This window comes from Bufo bufo, chromosome 5 (genome assembly GCF_905171765.1).
Source record: "Bufo bufo chromosome 5, aBufBuf1.1, whole genome shotgun sequence".
NCBI classification, from domain to species: Eukaryota; Metazoa; Chordata; class Amphibia; order Anura; family Bufonidae; genus Bufo; species Bufo bufo.
In genome coordinates, this window is record NC_053393.1 from 358,840,321 (window position 1) to 358,865,948 (window position 25,628).

The 25,628-nt window shown below is 46.8% G+C and overlaps 1 protein-coding gene and 1 pseudogene across 1 annotated transcript in view; both read left to right on the forward strand.

The window, feature by feature from the left end:
* The first annotated feature begins 8,909 nt into the window (after positions 1 to 8,909).
* CTNNAL1 (catenin alpha like 1) overlaps positions 8,910 to 25,628 on the forward strand; it is a 261,726-nt gene continuing 245,007 nt past the window's right edge. Inside the window, exon 1 of the mRNA XM_040432487.1 lies at positions 8,910 to 9,035. Within this exon, the coding sequence (XP_040288421.1) occupies positions 8,910 to 9,035 (126 nt within the window). The remainder of the gene's footprint in view (positions 9,036 to 25,628) is intronic.
* Positions 21,148 to 21,240, forward strand: LOC121002930 (annotated as a pseudogene).

Below are 25,628 nucleotides of genomic sequence, written 5' to 3' on the forward strand. Positions count from 1 at the left end.
AAGAAGGAAGCCCCTTATCCCCCCTACTATTCAATTTAGCAATGGAGCCATTGGTGCGGTACCTTTAAAGAGACAAATTTATTCCAGGGAATAAGAATAGGCAGAGAGGAGGTGAAACTTGCATGCTTCGCAGACGACTTATTGTTGTTCATAGACTCCCCAAACACCCAAATTCAGGGGATACTAGAGTCCCTGGCATACTATGGCTCAGTCACGGGATACAAAATAAACGTTTCCAAAAGCCAACTTCTTTTCTTGACCCGCACTCCAACAGACACAGCATACTACAATAATGTGGAAGTCAGAAATGACTACATGACGTACCTGGGTATAAAAGTGGGACGAGACTCGGGGAAACTTTATTCCCTAAATTATCCTCCTTTGATACAAAAGATAGTACAAGACTTGACCAAGTGGAGAGATCTCCCACTGTCCCTGAGTGGTAGGGTGCATTTAATCAAAATGTCTTGTTTCTCACGATTATTGTACCCTCTGCAGACTATCCCCCTATTATTGAAACATGCGGACATTGTAAGGTTACAGTCGGCTTTTCTTTGGACACATAAAAGACCCTGGATAGCATACAGCAAACTCACAATGCTCAAATGGGAGGGCTCCAACTGCCAAATATTAGGCACTACAATTTAGCGGCCCTTTTCCGCCATGTGAGGGATTGGATATGGGTATCCGCCCACTTCTCGGCAACACCGTTAGAGAGGGAACTGGCGCAGCCATGGCACCTGGGAGTGCTTCTTCACTCCAGGCTACGTCACGTCCCTCCCCAAATTAAACATAGTGTAATATTAAGAGACACGATGATGGCATGGAAAGCCACGAGGAAGATATATAGACTCCCATTCTATTTGTCGCCACAAATGCCCTTATGGACACTGCTGGCATTCCCCCAAAGTAGAGAGAATAAAATGTTTAAAGTATGGAGAGAAAAGGGGATGCAGCGATTGAGTCACGTGTTTGACCCATCAGGTCAGGCCTTGACTCCGTGGGAGGACTTAAAAACCAAATACCAGCTGACGGACGCTCATTTCCTCTCGTACCATCAGGTTAAATCTTACTGCAACTCACAAGCAACCAAACTGGGAGAGGGGGACAGGCTGCTGTGGTTTGAGGCGCTTCTGGGGGGAGAGAATACACCGATATCCCTGTCGGAATTGTACTTTAAGATCCATAATACCCAAATGATAGGAGTAGTGGATAGAGCTTTTCACGCTTGGGAGAGAGAGCTGGATGACCAGACCATTACGAAAAAGATTAGAGATGGTCTTGAATTTGTCAGAAAAGCCATCCAAAACGAGCAGTGGAGGGAGACTCAACTGCGTATACTCCATAGGGCCACCTACGCTTTCAATCTGTCCTACAGGGATTCCCCAGCCCACTACCTCAGACACTGCCCCAAATGTAACCTTCCCAATGCCGATCTGACCCATAGCCTCCTAACCTGCCCGCGACTGCAGTCTATTTGGTCAAAAGCGGTAGAATTTGTACACAGGGTATGGGGGGGCAAAGTAGTTGTCAGCCCACAGCAGTGTATCTTTCAATACATTCTCAGAGACCAATCAGAGGATCCGGGTACAGGAGTGTCGGACGGACGTATACACATTTTACTTATGTCTTTCAAGAAATCAATCTTGAGGAAATGGCTGCAACCGAAGCCACCAGAGTGGGAGGAGGTTTTAGGCACAATGAAACACGTGCTATACATGGAAAGGTTGGAGATTGAGAGACATAAAGGTAAATACCATAGGCAGGTTCATGAAAAAATGGAAACAGTTTGTCATTGAGGTTCTGTCTGATTCAGAAATTGAGGAGCTTATGTCTCCCTTCCGACAAACAAAGTGGTACCTCACATCCTAACTAAAGGGAAACCTGGGTAGACTATGTGTTGGTGGGAGTTGAGAGGGGAGCGATCCCCGGAGATACCCTGTCCACTTAAACGCTGAAGTGAACGTTTTCTTTGATTAGGTGGAAATTGAAAAAAAAAATTTTTAGCCCCAGCAGCTATGGTTATGCTTGCACACTATAGGTAAAAGCACCGGCCTCTCTGGTGGTCGAGATTGTGGGAGCACACATAGGCACGCATGCGCAGCAGCTCCTGTCCTGGTCACCTTTTATCTGTGCTACAGCAGTGGTCGTAACCATGCAAACGAGCTGTGTATGTTATAGAAAAATGAATGAAGCCCGCAAAGGAAGCAATATGGATAATCACAATACATTGGTAAGTGCCTTGTATTAAATTAGTCTACATGATAAATGCTATTTGCTGAAATGAGACAACCCCTTTAACAATTACTGTAGTTACCTTATAAGCAGTTATGCTTGGAAAGACATTTCCCTGCTCTCACAGGCAGGCCACTTTTTAGCAGTGGCGTTGCGAGGGGGGTGCTGCGGGCCGCACCGGGTGACACCAGTGATGGGGTTACACCAGTGTGATGGCGTCGGCGTCAGAGCACAGGGAGAGTCATCTGTATCGCCGTCCTCAGGTCAGCGATACAGATGGATGCTGCGGCCGGGGAGGGAGAGGCGTGTCCCTTCCCTGTTCCTCTGATAAGCTGCCGGCCTAGTTACTGGCACATGATGGGGGGGGGGGCTCTTGTTACTGGCACATGATTAGGGGGCTCTTGTTAATGGCACATGATGGGGGGGCTCTTGTTACTGGCACATGATGGGGGGCTCTTGTTACTGGCACATGATGGGGGGGCTCTTGTTACTTGCACATGATTAGGGAGCTCTTGTTACTGGCACATGATGGCGGCCTCTTGTTACTGTCACATGATTAGGGGGCTCTTGTTACTGGCACATGATGAGAGGGTGCTCTTATTACTGGCACATGATGGGGGGTGTTCTTGTTACTGGCACATGATGGGGGGTGCTCTCGTTACTGGCACATGATGGGGGGGGGGCTCTTGTTACTGGCACATGTTTGGGGGCATCTATGGGGGCACATTTTACTGGCACATTATTGGAGGGCATCTATGGTGGCACTTATTACTGGCACATTATTGGGGGCACTTATTACTGGGGACACTTATTACTGGCACATTATTGGGGGCACCTACTGAGGCCTCAAAGAAGGGGTATTTTATATGGGGGCTCTGTACAGTAGCATTTTATACTGGAACACATTATTAAGGGGGGAGAGGAGTACTATGGGGTCATCTACAGGGGAACTAAGAAGGGGTATTTTATACTTGCAAATTATGGGGGACACTAAGGGCATCTACTGGGGCACTATATATGGAGCATTTTATACTGGTACATTATGGGGGGCACTAGGAGGAAGGGGGAGAGGAGCACTATGGGGGCACTATATAGGGGTATTTTATACTGGCACATTATGGGGGAACTATGGGGACATTAGCTCAACTGGGGCCATTACAAACGGGTATTTTTTGCATTGTCACATTATAAGGAGAATTTTTTCTACTGGGGGGGCATTATGGTGGGCTTTATTACTCCCCCATGGTATGAGCTCCCTAGTAGCAGCACCAGCCTCTCCCTGCTCTGTGACCCCACTGCCCCTTCTCCAAATCCTTATTATGAAATCTTCTCATTAGGATAAAACACAACATCAGCTCCACCAAGCCCCCCAGCCAAAGTGTTGAAGTGGTGTCTGAGATCCCCAAGGGCCAAGCCAAGTAATTGTAAGTTTTCATGTGAAATATGTTTATGTTATACACATATAGCATACACTGTGCCACACAATATACAGTATACCTCTACACTGTGTAGTCTGTTCTATAAGCACCATTGTTTTGTGGCGGCGGACATAAAATAATCTGGAAGTGCCCCTCCCGAGACCAGGCTCTGGATTCTGGATCCGCCAGTGCCCAGTTAGCGATCTGACTGTTAGCAATCCCCCCCCCCGTCAGTGATCTGTCTGTTTAGCCCCACCGCCATGTCGGCGGTCTGTTTACTATCCAACTCCCCCCCCCCACACACCGTTACCGCTTGGGTCAGATGGCAGGCTCAGTGAAGGGACATCAGCGGCGGCAGGGCGGAGCTTGATGAACGTACTCTACGTGACTTGTCCGCTCAGGTCAGAACACGATGACCACACGAAGAAACGGTCACCAGAAGAAATTGAACAGCATTTGGTGTCTCGGTCAGACAGACAGCAAAAGTGGGGTGCACCTGACCTAGGTGAGCTGCTGGGGGGGAAAGTGGGTGCTGGGGATCTAAGCTTTGGGGGGGGGGGGGGTGGTCTGCTGAGCTAACGGATGCCCCCCTACGGCAGTAGCACCCCCATATATGGCAAAAAATATATTGCTTCGGGGGGTGGGGCAAGGGGGTGACACCATTTTCTACCGCACCGGGCGACGCCAGCCCTAGCAACGCCACTGCTTTTTAGACAGCTTCTAGGTGCAGACACATTAATAAATCAGTGGATCAGGGGTTCGAATCCCGTCCTTATAATAAAGACGGATCACTGAATCACAACATTTTTCAATATAATAGAAGATAACCTTGTGCAATAGTGAACTTTTCTAATCATCAAAAGATCTATCTAGCCATACATGGTGCAATTCTCAGGCACGCTGTCAGAAGTATTTCTTGGAATTGTTTAGTCTCAGTCATTCACCTCGACGCGAGTAACTCTTCTGCTAAGCTGAATATAACATTCCTGAAAGTCTTTGTACTTGGACAAAGTTTCAAAGCACCTAGAGAAACACAGTTTGCCTTTCTTTGGGTCTATGCTGTATTCTAGACACAGAAGAACACATTTCATGCACAGCTTCAGAGTAACGATCTGTGGTCTCACTAAAAACATCAGACATGTGGTTTTATATTTTTTCTCTTAAAAAGGTTTGTTCCAAGATATCAACCTGTCCCCTATTCCCAGCATAAGGGCTTAGTATTTGATTGGTGAGGGCTCAACCACTAGAACGTGGTTCCCAAATGAAAATACTCCTACTCTATGGGACTGCTAGAGATAGTCTTAAAAAGTGCTCAGATATCTCTGCCAGTTCCATGGAGAAAGAATCGAGTTGCAGCATACATGTATGACAACAGTTCCCTTTATATGGGGAACTCAGAACCCCAGTCTCCTGATCGGTGCGGGTCCCAGCAGTTGGACCACAACTGATTAGTTACACTGACGAGCAAAAGGGTAACAATGTTTTGAACTTTTGACTTTCAGGCTCCATATCTCACCATCCACTACAGCTTTGAATGTAAGACTACCATCATTTTATAGACAATAGACTTGCAACTATTTAGCATATGATTAGTTATGCAGATTTTTGTCATGTAACTGCATTGTTACTGTTGCTCCTACAATTCTACATTTTAATTTTTGTTATTTTGTTAGTATTTTGTAATTCCACCTTTGGCTTTCAACAGTGCCTGAATCTGTTCCCAGGTCTCTTCTACGTGTTCCCAATGTTGGTGAATACTGGTTGACTTAGTTGGGTATCTACCCACAAGTGTTCAATTGGCTCAAGGTCTGGAGACTGTGGGGGCCAATCCAGCACTATTACTTTTGTCTTTTCATACCCATAGTACTCGATTCTGGTCATGTATCCAACGCCTTTGTCTATGAAACAACCCCATATCATCAGGCTTCCTCCACCGAACTTGACAAATCCTTCAATTTCTCGATCCATTAGCCTTTTTTCCCTTGTTTCTTCCAGACCCATTTGCACCCATCAGAGCTCAGTCTATTGATCACCAGTTTCCAATCTTCTACTATCCGCTGTTCATACATTTTTGCAAACTCGAGCCGACCCTTCTTATGACGATACTGAAGTCGACACCTTTTTTCGAGTCACCATGCCATACTTGTGTAATGCGCGTTGCTTTGCATGGATGTCTATGAACTCACTATTACAAAGCATACGAGCCACCTCCACTGCCGTGTTTGTCCCTCCAGAACTGATAGACCTTGGGATGATCCGACTTGATTCTGATATTTCGCCTGGACATCCACCTCTTGGCTTTGGAATGGATGGACAGATTTCATTTTGTATTCTTCCAACTGTCATGGCACTCACATGATGCAGTTTGTCAATTGTCTTAGCCAAGATACCGCTAACGTTGAGCTGGATGATGCTGTTTCTCTTTTCTTGGGAAATCTTCTTTATGGTTGCTCCTGGATTCGAGCCAGTGACCTTTCACTTGGGAATCAACGTAATAACACACTGAGCTATTAGGGAGTGTGATTTGTAGTCGAAGAAAAATATTGTTCCACCACCAGGAGAAAAACAGTAACTATACAGTTACATGACAAGAATCTGCATAACTAATCATATGCTAAATAGTTGCAAGTCCAATTTATGTATGAGATAGCCAAGATGATTGTCTATAAAATGATGGTAGTCTCATGTTTGAAACTGCAGTGGATGGTGAGATATGGAACCTGAAAATCAAACATTGAAAACATTGTTGCCCTTTTGCTTTGTATCTCCTATGGACAGGTGACAAGTTTATACCTTGGAACAACCCCTTCAACAACCACTGGAGACACGGCTAGCAATGAGAAATGTTTTCCACTGACCACAACAGGCGTGGTTCAAGCAATCTAAAGGTGGCACACATTGGTGATTTTTGTCATCAACAGAACAAGCAAAGACAGAAATGTGTAAAAATGAAAACTCAATTTGATGTGTTGGATTTTTGTCTGGTACAGCTGGCTGGCCGTCAATTAAAAAAAAATATTGCTATAAAAATACCACTTTTGAAAATGTCACTTTTTTATTGTAGATTTTGAATTTATGTTAGAAAAAAATATATATGCGGCACACAACTCTGGTGACTTGAAGGGAATCTGTCAGTAGTTTTATGCTGCTAGGTTAATACCACATGTGCTCTAGCACAATGCTCGAATCTCCTCCCCGGTAAGGCTAGGCTGCTGCAGAGCGCGGGAGACGGGCAGCTAGGCTGCTGCAGAGCGCGGGAGACGGGCACCTAGGCTGCTGCAGAGCGCGGGAGACGGGCACCTAGGCTGCTGCAGAGCGCGGGAGACGGGCAGCTAGGCTGCTGCAGAGCGCGGGAGACGGGCAGCTAGGCTGCTGCAGAGCGCGGGAGACGGGCAGCTAGGCTGCTGCAGAGCGCGGGAGACGGGCAGCTAGGCTGCTGCAGAGCGCGGGAGACGGGCAGCTAGGCTGCTGCAGAGCGCGGGAGACGGGCAGCTAGGCTGCTGCAGAGCGCGGGAGACGGGCAGCTAGGCTGCTGCAGAGCGCGGGAGACGGGCAGCTAGGCTGCTGCAGAGCGCGGGAGACGGGCAGCTAGGCTGCTGCAGAGCGCGGGAGACGGGCAGCTAGGCTGCTGCAGAGCGCGGGAGACGGGCAGCTAGGCTGCTGCAGAGCGCGGGAGACGGGCAGCTAGGCTGCTGCAGAGCGCGGGAGACGGGCAGCTAGGCTGCTGCAGAGCGCGGGAGACGGGCAGCTAGGCTGCTGCAGAGCGCGGGAGACGGGCAGCTAGGCTGCTGCAGAGCGCGGGAGACGGGCAGCTAGGCTGCTGCAGAGCGCGGGAGACGGGCAGCTAGGCTGCTGCAGAGCGCGGGAGACGGGCAGCTAGGCTGCTGCAGAGCGCGGGAGACGGGCAGCTAGGCTGCTGCAGAGCGCGGGAGACGGGCAGCTAGGCTGCTGCAGAGCGCGGGAGACGGGCACCTAGGCTGCTGCAGAGCGCGGGAGACGGGCACCTAGGCTGCTGCAGAGCGCGGGAGACGGGCACCTAGGCTGCTGCAGAGCGCGGGAGACGGGCACCTAGGCTGCTGCAGAGCGCGGGAGACGGGCACCTAGGCTGCTGCAGAGCGCGGGAGACGGGCACCTAGGCTGCTGCAGAGAGCGGGAGACGGGCACCTAGGCTGCTGCAGAGAGCGGGAGACGGGCACCTAGGCTGCTGCAGAGCGCGGGAGACGGGCACCTAGGCTGCTGCAGAGCGCGGGAGACGGGCACCTAGGCTGCTGCAGAGCGCGGGAGACGGGCACCTAGGCTGCTGCAGAGCGCGGGAGACGGGCATCTAGGCTGCTGCAGAGAGCGGGAACCGGGCACCTAGGCTGCTGCAGAGAGCGGGAACCGGGCAGCTAGGCTGCTGCAGAGCGCGGGAGACGGGCAGCTAGGCTGCTGCAGAGCGCGGGAGACGGGCAGCTAGGCTGCTGCAGAGCGCGGGAGACGGGCAGCTAGGCTGCTGCAGAGCGCGGGAGACGGGCAGCTAGGCTGCTGCAGAGCGCGGGAGACGGGCAGCTAGGCTGCTGCAGAGCGCGGGAGACGGGCAGCTAGGCTGCTGCAGAGCGCGGGAGACGGGCAGCTAGGCTGCTGCAGAGCGCGGGAGACGGGCAGCTAGGCTGCTGCAGAGCGCGGGAGACGGGCAGCTAGGCTGCTGCAGAGCGCGGGAGACGGGCAGCTAGGCTGCTGCAGAGCGCGGGAGACGGGCAGCTAGGCTGCTGCAGAGCGCGGGAGACGGGCACCTAGGCTGCTGCAGAGCGCGGGAGACGGGCACCTAGGCTGCTGCAGAGCGCGGGAGACGGGCACCTAGGCTGCTGCAGAGCGCGGGAGACGGGCACCTAGGCTGCTGCAGAGAGCGGGAGACGGGCACCTAGGCTGCTGCAGAGCGCGGGAGACGGGCATCTAAGCTGCTGCAGAGAGCGGGAGACGGGCTCCTCGTCTGCTCACCTCACAGCCAGGAATCTGAGAAGAATGAGAAAGTTGCGGTCACGCAGTAGATTTTCCCGGTGGGCGGGGACAGGGGCGGAGCTGTGAGCGGGAATGAGGACTGGACTGTGGAGCGGGGCTCCTCCGCAGCGTGGCTCTGTGGCGGGGATGTCTCTTGTCCTGTACTTGTAGTTTCGAGCCGCTCTTCATGTCATAGCTGTTCTCCTGTGGCGGACGTCTAACGGGGCGACGCAGCCAGAAGGACGGAGCGTATCCAGTGCATCCTGTACACACGGAGTCATGGCTACTTCACCGTGCAGCAGCAGTGGGGTCTCCTCGTCCTCCTCCTCCGGCTTCAGCATAGACAGCGGGCTGGAAATCAAGACCAAGTCTGTGGAGCAGACCCTGGTCCCGCTGATATCTCAGGTACTGACCCGCACGGCTGCAAACTGCACAGGGAGCCCGGGCTGTGGGCAGGACTGTGCTGCCAGGAGCTGGGGGGAAAGTCTCTGCTCCTAGCATTGTGGACTGTGCCAGGATCTCTATGGGACTGGTCGTGTGTGTGCTGCAGCTCTGAAGATGTACAGCTGTGTAATGGGGTCCTACACCTCCCTACTACACACATAGGAACAGCTGTATAACAGGGACTGACTGGAGGTCCTACTTCACACATAGAAACAGCTGTATAACAGGGACTGACTGGAGGTCCTACACCACCTACTACACACACACACATAGAAACAGCTGTATAACAGGGACTCGCTGCAGGTCCTACTTCACACATAGAAACAGCTGTATAACAGGGACTGACTGGAGGTCCTACACCTCCCTACTACACACATAGCAACAGCTGTATAACAGGGACTGACTGGAGGTCCTACACCACCTACTACACACACACATAGAAACAGCTGTATAACAGGGACTCACTGCAGGTCCTACTTCACACATAGAAACAGCTGTATAACAGGGACTGACTGGAGGTCCTACACCTCCCTACTACACACATAGCAACAGCTGTATACCAGGGACTGACTGGAGGTCCTACATCACCTACTACACACATAGGAACATATGTATAACAGGGACTGACTGGAGGTCCTACACCACCTACTACACACATAGCAACAGCTGTATAACAGGGACTGACTGGAGGTCCTACACCACCTACTACACACATAGGAACAGCTGTATAACAGGGACTGACTGGATGTCCTACTTCACACATAGAAACAGCTGTATAACAGGGACTGACTGGAGGTCCTACTTCACACATAGAAACAGCTGTATAACAGGGACTGACTGGAGGTCCTACACCACCTACTACACACACAGAAACAGCTGTATAACAGGGACTGACTGGAGGTCCTACATCACCATACTACATAGTACTACACACATGCAAACAGCTGTATAACAGGGTCTGACTGTAGATGCTACATCACCCTACTACACACATACGGACTGTGGTGTAACGGGCTCTTCTGTGTCCATACCTGTATGTGTGGTATTATATGCAGGATCTACAGTCAGTCCCTGTTATACAGCGGTTTCTGTGTGTAGTACTTTATGTAGTATGGTGATGAGGATCTACAGTCAGTCCCTGTTATACAGCTGAATATGTGTAGTAATGTATGTAGGATCTACAGTTTGCCCTATGTTATACAGCTGTTGCTATGTATGTAGTACTATATGTAGTATGGTGATAGAGGATATACCGGTAGTCCAGTGTTATACAGCTCTTTGTGTGTAGTTTTTTACTTAGTAAGTGGTGTAGGCTCTACAGTGATATCCCTGTTATACAGCAGTTTGCGTGTAGTACTATATACAGTAAGTGGTGTAGGCTCTACAGTGATATCCCTGTTATACAGCAGTTTGCGTGTAGTACTATATGATCTACAGTCAGTCACTGTTATACTGTGTGTAGTACTATACGCAGTAAGTGGTGTAGACTCTACAGTGATGGCCCTGTTATACAGCAGTTTGCGTGTAGTACTATATGATCTACAGTCAGTCACTGTTATACTGTGTGTAGTACTATATGCAGTAAGTGGTGTAGACTCTACAGTGATGGCCCTGTTATACAGCAGTTTGCGTGTAGTACTATATGATCTACATTCAGTCCCTGTTATACAGCTGTTTCTGTGTGTAGTACTTTATGTAGTATGGTGATGAGGATCTACAGTCAGTCCCTGTTATACAGCTGAATATGTGTAGTAATGTATGTAGGATCTACAGTTTGCCCTATGTTATACAGCTGTTGCTATGTATGTAGTACTATATGTAGTATGGTGATAGAGGATATACCGGTAGTCCAGTGTTATACAGCTCTTTGTGTGTAGTTTTTTACTTAGTAAATGGTGTAGGCTCTACAGTGATATCCCTGTTATACAGCAGTTTGCGTGTAGTACTATATGATCTACAGTCAGTCACTGTTATACTGTGTGTAGTACTATACGCAGTAAGTGGTGTAGACTCTACAGTGATGTCCCTGTTATACAGCAGTTTGCGTGTAGTACTATATGATCTACAGTCAGTCACTGTTATACAGCTGCTTGTGTGTAGTACTATATGATCTACAGTCAGTCACTGTTATACTGTGTGTAGTACTATATGCAGTAAGTGGTGTAGACTCTACAGTGATATCCCTGTTATACATCAGTTTGTGTGTAGTACTATATGATCTACAGTCAGTCACTGTTATACTGTGTGTAGTACTATATGCAGTAAGTGGTGTAGACTCTACAGTGATATCCCTGTTATACATCAGTTTGTGTGTAGTACTATACATAGTAAGTGATGTAGGATCTACAGTCATACTCCTGTTATACAGCTGTTTGTGTGTAGTACTACATATATGTAGTAAGTGGTGTAGACACTACAGTCATACTCCTGTTATACAGCTGTTTGTGTGTGGAACTATATGATCTACATTCAGTCCCTGTTATACAGCTGTTTGTGTTTAGTACTATATGCAGTAAGTGATCTAGGATCTACAGTAGGGATAGGCAACCTCGGCACTCCAGCTGTTGTGAAACTACAACTCCCAGCATGCATACTCTGTTCTTCTCAGAACTCCCATAGAAATGAATAGAGCATGCTTTCACAACAGCTGGAGTGCCGAAGATTGCTGACCCCTGATCTACAGTCATACTCCTGTTGTTTGTATGTGTCTAGTACTATATGTAGTATGTGATGTAGGATCTACAGTCAGTCCCCTGTTATACAGCTTTTTCTATGTGTTAGCTAGTATATGTAGTTTGGTGATATACAGTCAGTCCCCTTGTATACAGCTGTTTATATGTATATAGTACTATATATAGCATTGTGATTTGACTGACATGCATAGGATGTACAGTCGGTCTCCTGTTATACAGCTGTTGGTATGGATGTAGTAGGGTGAAATTACTCTATAATATACAGGAGATCAACAGCCCCTGTTGTACAGCTGTTTGTATGTGTAACATGGTGATGTCACCGTGTTTCATACTTAGCATGTACAGACCCCCTGTATACAGCTGATTGTATATATAGTACTACAGTATATCTAGCCTCGGATCCCCCATCATACAGATGTTTCTGTGTAGCAGGGTGCTGTGACACTGGCATACATACGATCTCCTGTCAGTCCCTGTTATACAGCTCTGTGTATGTTTACTATGTGATACTGTGTGTTGTATGGTTACTTTTCTTTATGAACATACATAGGATTTCCTGTGATCCATTCTCTGTTATAGCTGTTTATAATGTGTGCTACTGTATGTAACAGAGTGGTATACATACGATGTTCAGCTGTTTGGGTGGTACTGTGTGTGGCAGGGTGATACTACTGACATACTGAGAATCTTCTGTCAGTCAGTCCCTGTTACACCGCTGTTTGTATGTATGGTACCATATGAAGCATGGTGATGTTACTGCATGATCTGCATAGTATCTCCTGTTAGACCCCTGTGTACTGTATGCAGTACTATGTGTAGCACAGTGATCTGTGTACTGTATGCAGTGCTATGTGTATTGTATGCAGTGCTATGTGTAGCACAGTGATCTGTGTACTGTATGATGTACATACTATCGCCTGTTAGTCCTGTTATACAGCTGTTTACATACAGTATACAGTACTATGTGTAGCATTTTGATACTGTATGATGTACATAGTATCTTCTTATAGTCCCATTATACAATGTAAGAAAATACAAGGAATCATCGTGGATGATAGGTACGTGTCACCGAGGTTCCTGGCCTCGGTGTAGTAAGAGCCGGTTTTTATGTGTCAGCAGCAGTTGCTGTTTGACACCTTAATACTTAGTATGACTGTATAGCTGATCCGAGACGGCTCTTACTGGGAGTAGTCAAAGTGCTGGGTGGGTGACTACGTCCCATGGTCGAGGCCAGGTTTTGCCCGGCCTAAAAACCAGCCAGCACTGCCAGGTGAGGAGGATTACCTCAGTCTGGCAGTGGAGCTCAGGAGGTCTGTGTACTTGGATCTGAGGTTTGTGCCGTGCTGGAGGGCTGAGACCGGTCTGTAAGGGAAACGGGCCCCCTAAATGCATGCTATGGACTGCGGGAGGCAGAACTGCCAACAAGGTGATTTTTGCTATGTGGACTTATCTTTGTGTGTGAACTAACACCAAGACTGCAAAGTGACGTTTTGTTTTTGCTTTATGTGTGAGTAAACACGGAAGTTTGATTTAAGACCTGGTAATTTGCCTTTGTACTGCGTCCGCACACCCTGTCTACCAGAGCGAATCCCCACAACAGTTGTTTATATACAGTATGCAGTACTATGTGTAGCATGGTGATGTTACTGTATGATGTACATAATATCTCCTGTTAGTCCTGTTATACAGTATGCAGTACTATGTGTAGCATGGTGATGTTACTGTATGATGTACATAATATCTCCTGTTAGTCCTGTTATACAGTACTATGTGTAGCATGGTGATGTTACTGTATTATGTACATAGTATCTCCTGTTAGTTCCGTTATACCGTTTATATACAGTATGCAGTACTAACAGAACAGGAGATACTATGTACATCATACAGTAATATCACTATAATACACATAGTACTGTATATAAACAGCTGTATAACAGGAAAAACAGGAGATACTATGTACATCATACAGTAACATCACCATGCTACACATAGTACGGAGTACTGTATACAAACGGCTGTATAACAGGACTAACAGGAGATACTATGTACATCATACAGTAACATCACTATGATACACATAGTACTGCATATAAACTGTATAACGGAACTAACAGGCGATACTATGTACATCATACAGTAATATCACTATGATACACAGTACTGTATAACGGAACAGGAGATACTATGTACATCATACAGTATCACCATGCTACACATAGCACTGCATATTGTATATAAACAACTGTATAACGGAACTAAGAGGAGATACTATGTACATCATACAGTATCACCATGCTACACATAGTATGGCGTACTGTATATAAACAGCTGTATAACGGGACTAACAGGTGATACTATGTACATTATACAGTAACCTCACCAGGCTACACATAGTACTGTACATAAACTGTATATGTGTAGCCTGGTGATATTGTATTATGTACATAGTATCACCTGTTAGTCCCGTTATACAGCTGTTTATATACAGTACGCAGTACTATGTGTAGCATGGTGATACTGTATGATGTACATAGTATCTCCTGTTCCGTTACACAGTACTGCATACTGTATATAAACTGTATATCATAGTGATATTACTGTATGATGTACATAGTATCGCCTGTACCGTTATACAGTTTATATACAGTATGCAGTACTATGTATAGCATAGTGATGTTACTGTATGATGTACATAGTATCTCCTGTTTTTCCCGTTATACAGCTGTTTGTATACAGTATGTAGTACTGTGTGTGGCATGGTGATGTTACTGTATGATGTACATAGTATCTCCTGTTAGTACTGCATACTGTATAACAGGACAATGTGTAGCATGGTGATGTTACTGTATGATGTACATAGTATCTCCTGTTAGTCCTGTTATACAATATGCAGTACTATGTGTAGCATGGTGATGCTACTCTATGATGTACATAGTATCTCCTGTTAGTCCCGTTATACAGTATGTAGTACTATGTGTAGCATGGTGATGTTACTGTATGATGTACATAGTATCTCCTGTTAGTCCTGTTATACAGCTGTTTGTATACAGTATGTAGTATTATGTGTGGCATGGTGATGTTACTGTATGATGTACAGTACAGACCAAAAGTTTGGACACACCTTCTCATTCAAAGAGTTTTCTTTATTTTCATGACTATGAAGGCATCAAAACTATGAATTAACACATGTGGAATTATATACATAACAAACAAGTGTGAAACAACTGAAAATATATAATATTCTAGGTTCTTCAAAGTAGCCACCTTTTGCTTTGATTACTGCTTTGCACACTCTTGGCATTCTCTTGATGAGCTTCAAGAGGTAGTCCCCTTCCAACAGTCTTGAAGGAGTTCCCAGAGATGCTTAGCACTTGTTGGCCCTTTTGCCTTCACTCTGCGGTCCAGCTCACCCCAAACCATCTTGATTGGGTTCAGGTCCGGTGACTGTGGAGGCCAGGTCATCTGGCGCAGCACCCCATCACTCTCCTTCATGGTCAAATAGCCCTTACTTTCAAAGTTTTCCCAATTTTTCGGCTGACTGACTGACTGACCTTCATTTCTTAAAGTAATGATGGCCACTCGTTTTTCTTTACTTAGGGCTCTTTCACGCCTTCAGTACACTTGCGTTTTTCCGGATCCGGCGTGTAATTCCGGCAAGTGGAGTACACGCTGGATCCGGACAACGCAAGTGTGAAAGAGGCCTTAGCTGCTTTTTTCTTGCCATAATACAAATTCTAACAGTCTATTCAGTAGGACTATCAGCTGTGTATCCACCTGACTTCTCAACGCAACTGATGGTCCCAACCCCATTTATAAGGCAAGAAATCCCACTTATTAAACCTGACAGGGCACACCTGTGAAGTGAAAACCATTTCAGGGGACTACCTCTTGAAGCTCATCAGGAGAATGCCAAGAGTGTGCAAAGCAGTAATCAAAGCTACTTTGAAGAACCTAGAATATGACATATTTTCAGTTGTTTCACACTAGTTTGTTATGTATATAATTCCACATGTGTTAATTCATAGTTTTGATGCCTTCATAGTCATGAAAATAAAGAAAACTCTTTGAATGAGAAGGTGTGTCCAAACTTTTGGTCTGTACTGTACATAGTATCTCCTGTTAGTCCTGTTATACAGCTGTTTGTATACAGTATGTAGTACTATAATCAATAGGAGAAAAGAAGAAATGAATCGCACATCCACTGCAAATGCTATAATCTCATCCCTGCATTTCTGCAGGAGACAGCACTGAATAGCGCATGTGTATCGCCTCTGTGCTACACGCTAAATGAGGCATTAGTGTACATTTTGATCAAAATGCACAAGCCCACTCACCACGCCAAGGTTGCCTCTATGAGTGGGTCCTAACCTAACATTTGGCGCGGCGCTGCCCGGCGACCACCGACGCTGCGGCGTCATCTCGGCCGGCGGCGGGGCCCATCGGCCAAACAGCACCCCTGCTGCCTGACCATGCCATGCCTAGCACTGGGCCCCACCAACCAGTATGTAGTACTATGTGTAGCATGGTGATGTTACTGTATGATGTACATAGTATCTCCTGTTAGTCCCGTTATACAGTATGTAGTACTATGTGTAGCATGTTACTGTATGATGTACATAGTATCTCCTGTTAGTCCCGTTATACTGTATGTAGTAGCATGTTACTGTATGAGATGCACAGTATCTCTTCGGGTCTGTTGTATAGGTATTTGTGTGGTACTGCATGTAGCATGTTTATTGTACGGTGTACATACAGTAGGATCCTCTGTGAGTCAGACCCTGTTAAACAGCGGGTTTTATATGGTACTGTATATAACATAGTTTGATATACATAGGCTCTTCTCTAAGTCCCAGTTATACACAGTATGTACTACTACTAATGCTATATGTAGCTCAGAGATGTTACTGTATGACCTGAAGGATCTTCAGTTCGGGGTTATATTTCTGACCTGTTTCCAACAAATGATGATATCACTACAGGTAGCAGAGGTCTGTTCTGCAGCTCTGAGTAAGATTACAGCTACATGTCTTTCTGGATATGAAGTCATCACATACGTAGCAGTTTATCACCCTGTGGCTCCTACATGATGAGACGGTGTAACCATGCTTCATTGCCCCTGGCACCTAGACACATAACAAGCTGTATGCATTGGCATGTGACAGTAAGGTGGCTGTAGGCGACAGATGTCACTATGTATTCCTAGCCTAAATGTTACTGCCTCTATCACATCAGGGGACTGTCTCTGCCCCTCTGATGGGTATATGCCAAAGGCTAAATAGAGCGACCTCATGCTTGGACTAAGTGCATGTTTATCAAAAACCTATGGGCACCATATAGTGTTCTCCTCCTGCCAGCTCCTATTTCACACGAGCCCTCCAAGGGATCATTAAGTCTTTTATTATGTTATTTGCATTGAAGATTATGGGTTAAGAATTGGCATACACTTTCCATTGTGGTTTATGAAGCACTATTTTATTTAGTAAGTGGATAAATATTCATAAATCATAAGCTTCCCATAAAGATCTGTGGGCTGACTGTTAGGACAGAATGGTGGAGAGAAGGTTCTGCGAGAGCTAACTCATGATGTGATGATCTGTAGATGCCATTCCCAGGGTAATCTCATTGTTCTCAGCTCCCCCGTTCTCCATAATAAGCAATGACTGTAGGCAAGTACGCGCTCCTGGCGTGAGGCAGAAGAAGAATTCTAGGTCTATGTTAGTTTGTCTTCTGTGTAATATTTTGACTGTAGGGTTGGGCAATATAAAAAATATTGCTATGGTAACGATATTAAGAAATGTATTGCGATAAAGATACATATCAAGATAAGTACCCCTGTACAAGAAAAAACAAAACACTTGGGGTCACAATGAGATGTTATACTGTCTGGGATGGGGGGCCACAAGGAGAAATGTTACTATGTGGGGCCACAAAGGGACATTATACTGTATGAGGGCAACAAGGAGACGTTATACTGTATGGGGGCAGCTACAAGGAGACGTTATACTGTATGGGGGCAGCTACAAGGAGACGTTATACTGTATGGGGGCAGCTACAAGGAGACGTTATACTGTATGGGGGCAGCTACAAGGAGACATTATACTGTATGGGGGCAGCTACAAGGAGACGTTATACTGTATGGGGGCAGCTACAAGGAGACGTTATACTGTATGGGGGCAGCCACAAGGAGACGTTATACTGTATGGGGGCAGCCACAAGGAGACGTTATACTGTATGGGGGAAGCTACAAGGAGACGTTATACTGTATGGGGGCAGCTACAAGGAGACGTTATACTGTATGGGGGCAGCTACAAGGAGACGTTATACTGTATGGGGGCAGCTACAAGGAGACGTTATACTGTATGGGGGCAGCTACAAGGAGACGTTATACTGTATGGGGGCAGCTACAAGGAGACGTTATACTGTATGGGGGCAGCCACAAGGAGACATTATACTGTATGGGGGCAGCTACAAGGAAACATTATACTGTATGGGGGCAGCCACAAGGAAACATTATACTGTATGGGGGCAGCCACAAGGAGACATTATACTGTATGGGGGCAGCTACAGGGAGACACTATACTGTATGGGGGCAGCTACAGGGAGACACTATACTGTATGGGGGCAGCCACAAGGAGACATTATACTGTATGGGGGCAGCCACAAGGAGACACTATACTGTATGGGGGCAGCTACAAGGAGACACTATACTGTATGGGGGCAGCTACAAGGAGACACTATACTGTATGGGGGCAGCTACAAGGAGACATTATACTGTATGGGGGCAGCTACAAGGAAACATTATACTGTATGGGGGCAGCCACAGGGAGACACTATACTGTATGTGGGCAGCCACAGGGAGACACTATACTGTATGGGGGCAGCCACAGGGAGACATTATACTGTATGGGGGCAGCCACAAGGAGACATTATACTGTATGGGGGCAGCTACAGGGAGACACTATACTGTATGGGGGCAGCCACAGGGAGACACTATACTGTATGGGGGCAGCCACAGGGAGACACTATACTGTATGGGGGCAGCCACAGGGAGACACTATACTGTATGGGGGCAGCCACAGGGAGACATTATACTGTATGGGGGCAGCCACAGGGAGACATTATACTGTATGGGGGCAGCCACAGGGAGACACTATACTGTATGGGGGCAGCTACAAGGAGACATTATACTGTATGGGGGCAGCTACAAGGAGACATTATACTGTATGGGGGCAGCTACAAGGAGACATTATACTGTATGGGGGCAGCTACAAGGAGACACTATACTGTATGGGGGCAGCTACAAGGAGACACTATACTGTATGGGGGCAGCCACAAGGAGACACTATACTGTATGGGGGCAGCTACAGGGAGACACTATACTGTATGGGGGCAGCTACAGGGAGACACTATACTGTATGGGGGCAGCCACAGGGAGACACTATACTGTATGGGGGCAGCTACAGGGAGACACTATACTGTATGGGGGCAGCCACAGGGAGACACTATACTGTATGGGGGCAGCTACAGGGAGACACTATACTGTATGGGGGCAGCCACAGGGAGACATTATACTGTATATGGGGGCAGCCACAAGGAGACACTATACTGTATGGGGGCAGCTACAGGGAGACACTATACTGTATGGGGGCAGCTACAGGGAGACACTATACTGTATGGGGCAGCTACAGGGAGACACTATACTGTATGGGGGCAGCCACAAGGAGACACTATACTGTATGGGGGCAGCTACAAGGAGACACTATACTGTATGGGGGCAGCTACAAGGAGACACTATACTGTATGGGGGCAGCCACAAGGAGACACTATACTGTATGGGGGCAGCTACAAGGAGACGTTATACTGTATGGGGGCAGCTACAAGGAGACACTATACTGTATGGGGCAGCTACAAGGAGACACTATACTGTATGGGGGCAGCTACAAGGAGACACTATACTGTATGGGGGCAGCTACAAGGAAACATTATACTGTATGGGGGCAGCTACAAGGAGACATTAAACAGCAGGGACCCGGGCACTAGTGGAACGGCTGCAGTGGTTGACTGGAGAGGTAATTATATGATGGATTTTTATTCTTTTTTAACAGGCCATGGGACTTCTGTATTATTGGGATGGAATACCCTTTTATGTAGAGGCTGAAAGTAGAGGCTGAAAGATGCAGAAAAGGTTTTGTGGAGCGTGTGTATATAAAGTACTTGGAACTATGATCATCGTATGTAATGCCACCCACTATCGTCATGTTGTCTAAGGCTGGGTTCACACCTGAGCGTATCCGATAAGCGCTGTTTACAGGCGTTTTTATCGGGCGTATTTTGGGGCGTTTTTGTATTTGGAAACCTGTGTCGTACGCGCGTTCTTGCTATTGACAACAGAGGCGTATGTGTGACAATACGCCCCAAAGAAGCTCCTGTACTTCTTGGGGCGTAGGGCGTTTTACAGCGCGTTCGTACGCGCTGTAAAACGCTCAGGTGAGAACCATGCCCATAGGGAATCATTGTTTTTTGCCTGTTGAGCGTTTTACAGCGCGTAGGAACGCGCTGTAAAACGCTCAGGTGTGAACCCAGCCTTATAGGCTTCTTAACTCCTCCTGCGTGGTCTTTTTTTCCTCTTTCCGATCGTGTCCTTCATTCCTGTTTTCAGTGTACCACGCTTTTATTTGTGTCCAGTATGAAGGATTTCTGTCCGTTTCAGCAGTGGCTTCTGGTGAGTCTTCTGAGGAGCATACATTTCTTGTTTCGGTAGAGAATAGACGTCCCTGTGCCCTTTCTACACTTGGCTCTTATGTAATGTGAGGGAAAGTATGACTTCGTTTTCATTGAGACAGGAATTGCTGTCAGCTTTGTGAAAATATGTCTTTCTTGTGACTGCAGCTTATAATAAAAATGGATCTTTCCTCCTTAAATCTTCCAGAAAGGTTTTCTTACAGAATTATTATGCTGTTAAATGACATTTACCTCAGGCTGAGGGTGGGCAGGAAGAGGTGTCGTGTTGTGGAGCTGTAGGGTGTGGGGAAGAACTTTGCTCTGTAACGGCTTTTCCCAGGAAATTACTGTTTAACGTGTTTACAACTTGTAGCATTTGACCACTTTTCTTGTTAAAGGTGTTGCCTGCCCTCCATTCAAATACCCAAGTGCATAGTAGATTTCTCTCCATGACAGTTTCTTGTTGCATTCTTCCCATATCACAGACATGCTCACCTAAGCAGCACACATCTCTCTATGGAGCGGTTCTGTAGCTTTGTGCGTGCCTTAGGCTACATAACAGTGAAAAATGGCCACGTGACCGCCGCTTTCAGAACAATTGAAGTCTAAGTATATTCACGTGTCCATTGTTTCAATGGACCATGGATACTGGCCATCCTGTCGCTTCTCGGCCTTTTGGCTAAGATCAAGTGTAGTATCTGTTCTTATCAGTCCAGTCGAGCCTGGCTCCTGGACTGTAAACTCCAACCATACAGGGCGTACCCGAGGGTCGCAGTATGGAATGGAGGAGAGCAATGAACCACACAGCATCCCTAGCGTGTACGGCCTGGGTTTAAAGGTACCCTAGCTAGGTGACGAAGGGCTCTGCTGGATCGAAGCCAGGGGGCTGAGTTGTTTGGAAGCCCGAAGCGCAATAGTGCCCCAGCAGTAGTGACCCTGGGGTGCCGGAACTCCATTGGGGGTGGGATCCCTCTGAGTGATGGCACATTTGCACGCACTTCCCTTTCACACATTTTAGCACACTCACTCTTCTTGGCTCGGCTTCGGCCTTGACAAGAGAGGAATTGTTATAATTCCGGCCGAATGACCCGGCCTTAATGGCACTCATTCACTAATTTATTTTTATGTTCACTGTGTGCACTTTTACACGTTTGTGTGTTTTCAGGATTTTCAGGGTTGCGGCGCCCTTACGGGTACCCCCTCCTTGAGGTCTAGGGTGAAGTGTGTGGCCATATTGGTTCCTCACCCCCCTGCCAAACCCCTTGGACTCTCCCTCCGGGGAGAGTCCAGACCTTGTTGAAGCTCCTGGCTGACGCCTTGGGTGGCAGCCTAGGCGAAAGCCGGGAGCATAGATGGGCGTACCCTTGGCTTCGGCTGAAGGTTGCCACTTGTCTCAGTCCCTTGCAGGAGCTTAACGGCCCCGGAGGGATTGGGAATGGTTTGTGGGGGGCTCTTCTCTTCGGAGAGGGCCTGCGATAGACCGCGACCTGAGCACGATTTTTGTGTGGCACGCTGCACAATTTTGTTGCACGGGTGTAGAAAGCACGCTCTTCGGGCTTCGGAAAAAAAAATAAAAAAAAATATGGATACTGGCCATCCAAAAAATAGGACATGTCCTGTCTTTGACCATTTTCAGGGCCTGACGGCCCCTTTTTAATGGCTGTTCTACAGAGTGTCCTCCATCTGCTAGGAGCAGACATACAGATGCGGACCACGTGTCTGGGCTATTATAGTGGTAGTGTGAGACCTGAAACAGAACTTACCAGCGAAGGATGACTGCCCCTGTACTTACGAATGGAACTGGGTCTGCGCCTGAATATTTAGACAAGCCGTGTCTATAGGCTGTATTACACCTGACGATTTTTCAGCAGACGATCGCTAAGGCTACTTTCACATCTGTGCTTTCCCTTTCCACTATTGAGATCCGTCATAGAATCTCAATAGCGGGGTAAAATGCTTCAGTTTTGTCCCCATTCATTGTCAATGTGTTCGAAACTGAACTGAACGGAGCGCACATTCCGTTCCGTTTCATTGTGGTCCCATGATGCACCCAAAAGCGCTGCAAGCAGCGTTTATAAATGTGTGTCCTGGGATGCGGAGCAAGACGGATCCGTCATGACTCACAATGTAAGTCAATGGATCCGTTTTCTCTGACACAAAAGCAAACTGATCTGTCCCCCATTGACTTACAGTGGTTTTAGAGACGGATCCGTCATGGCTATTTTAGAGATGATACAACCGGATCCGTTCAGAACGGATGCAGACGGCTGTATGATCATGATGGAAGCGTTTTTGCTGATCCATGACGGATCCAGCAAAAATGCAGATGTGAAAGTAACCTAACAAGCATTCGTAGTGACGCTCATTAGCGATCATCTGGCAGTGTAATACTGCCGCCGATTGCACAATGATTGAGCAATCCAAATCTTTTGACAGGTTAAAAAATCATTGCAGACGGCAGATCTGTATCACAATCTGCCTGCTGGCAAACAATCCAGTATAGGGAAGAGCAATTGTATAACGATCGCTCCTCCCTATACTGAGGAGGAGATCACTGCATGTAATTGCAGCGGTCTCCTCTGCTATCGAGCAAGCGATTAAGTAAACTGTGCGGCACTTTATGGCAAAGCCTCTCTTTTTATTAGTTTCTTCATCTATTGCGGTTCTGTAGAGACCAGCTCCTCTATTTCAAGATGGTGGAAGCAGTTTTAGAGGAAATGCTAGTGTTGTATGTAGGTGCACAGTCATCACCGCTGAAGATATGTTTCTTACTACATGCCTGTCGTACGTTCTTGGCTGTGCTCTGCTGTTCTTTATGTACAATTTTCTAAATTGTATTCCTGTGTTTTTATGCCCAATCCTACTTTGACCTGTATATATAACTAGCTATTGTGCAGCTTGCATGAGACTATTAAATGTGTCTATTGTCCTAATGAAAATTTCATGAAAGCTGCATGTACAAGTGACTCTTCTGTATCTCGCCTTCCTCCTGCAGCACAATGGGGAGCGTTTGCAGCAGATAACCCCTATTAGAAAAACCACAGATAATCCCATTATAGCACAGTTCAGTGGTAATATTGCCTTGAGGTTGCCTGACATCACTTTTGTAAAGACTCTAGTTGTCAGGCGATGCATCCTTAGTAACTGTATTGTTAGACGTGATTAAAATGATCATCACTATGTTAACATCAGAGCAGATGAAATCTTGCCCTGCACTGTACCTCTGGTTTCTTAGGCCTCATTCACACGGCACGGTTTCCCATTGTTTTCATTGCAGCGGTTTAGGCATGTCTTTTCTTGGCGAGGTGTAAAACGCGGCGGATGTCTACTTACTATTTAGCTCCATTCAGTGGGGTCCCTGACATTCACATTGAAAAACCTGGGCTGTATGAGAGAAGTGTCTGGTTCAAGGGGAGAATACGGTGCTATACAGGGACCCCATATGGCAGCACATGGCGTGCCTACAGGCCTGAATAGGGTACTGTTGGGCATGAGTTGGACCATTCCCTGTAAATGCTGCATAGTTTATGCCAAAAATGTCACATTTGTGAAAATCCGGCAAATTTATCCCAAACCATTTCTTTTTTTTCTATGAAGACATTTTAGTGTATTTAAAAGGGTTTCCACCTTATTGATATTCAAGATCTATCTTCTGTATAAGATTGGTAGGGGTCCGACATAGTTCATTTGAATAGGAACCAACATGGCCACTACACCGTGGACATAACCTTCTGCTTCCAGCTCTGTCCACAGTTTAGTTTCCGGGGTCGGCGGCTGCTGCAATCAGCTGGCCAGTGGGGGAGCTTGGTGTCAGACCCCCACGGATCCTATATAGATGACCTATCCAAGTATCAAATAGCTGGAATACCCCTGTAAAGAGGACCTGACACCTATCCGTAAATACTTGTGTTCCCCATGAAATAACCATTCTGGAGCATCTTTTCTTAGAACTCTGCATTGTACCATCCTTTTGTAATTCCTCCTAGAAATGTATGAATAAAGTGACCCATTGTGGGGATGTCCTTGCACTTACACACTGTGCAATCAGTGCTCCCAGTATCAGATTATCTGGACACACCTGTTTGTCAAGGAGGACGGTAACGCCCTGTTGTCCGTTTATTCATACTTTTCTATAATTCATATTCCCTAATAGGTCAAACAACATGGGTTGTCCTAAATAAAGCACCCTTTTAAATTGCATCTGTCAGCAGATTTGTACCTATGAAACTGGCTGACCGGTTACATGTGCACTTGGAAGCTGAAGACATCTGTGTTGGTCCCATGTTCATATGTGCCCGCATTACTGAGAAAATGTTTTAATATATGCAAATTAGTCTCTAGGAGCAATGGGGGCGTTGTCATTACACCTAGAGTCTCTGCTCTCTCTGCAACTGCCGTGCCTTCTGCACTTTGATTGACAGGGCCAGGCAGTGAAAATGTCAGCACACCTTGTCCTGTCAATCAAAGTGCAGAGGACGCAGCAGTTGTAGGCCCCTTTCAGACGAGCGAGTGTCATGCTCCGGACTCGCAGCGAGGCACCCGGCCTGAACTCCCAGCACTGCCGGGGTCACATAGGATTATATTGATTTATGATGCTATGTAACCCTTCCAGTTCTGGAATGTATTAGATGACACTGACATAATGCTGTCAGTCTCATCTAATACATTCCAGACCTCTAAGGGTTACATAGCATCATAAATCAATATAATGCAATGTGACCCTGGCAGTGCTGGGAGTTCAGGCCGGGTGCCTCGCTGCGAGTCCGGAGCATGACACTCGCTCGTCTGAAAGGGGCTGTAGAGAAAGCAAAACCTTGGTAACACCCCTATTGCGCCTAGAATTTTATTTCCATACATTAAACACCATTTTGCTCAGCAATGTGGGCACATGTGAACATGGGACCAACACAGATGCTTTCAGCTGCTAAGCGCACATGTAACAGGTCAGCCAATTTCATGGGTACAAATCTGCTGACAGATGCCCTTCAATGTGTATGCTTTGCTTATTCTACACGTTTTCTTTTGTATCGTTCCAGTCTTGCCACTTTTCTCTTTCTCTCCATAGGGTTCAGTGAAAATGTTCTTCTGTAAAGGTGGCCATACTCATTAGACAGAAGTTGGTTGATGGTTGAGTGATCAT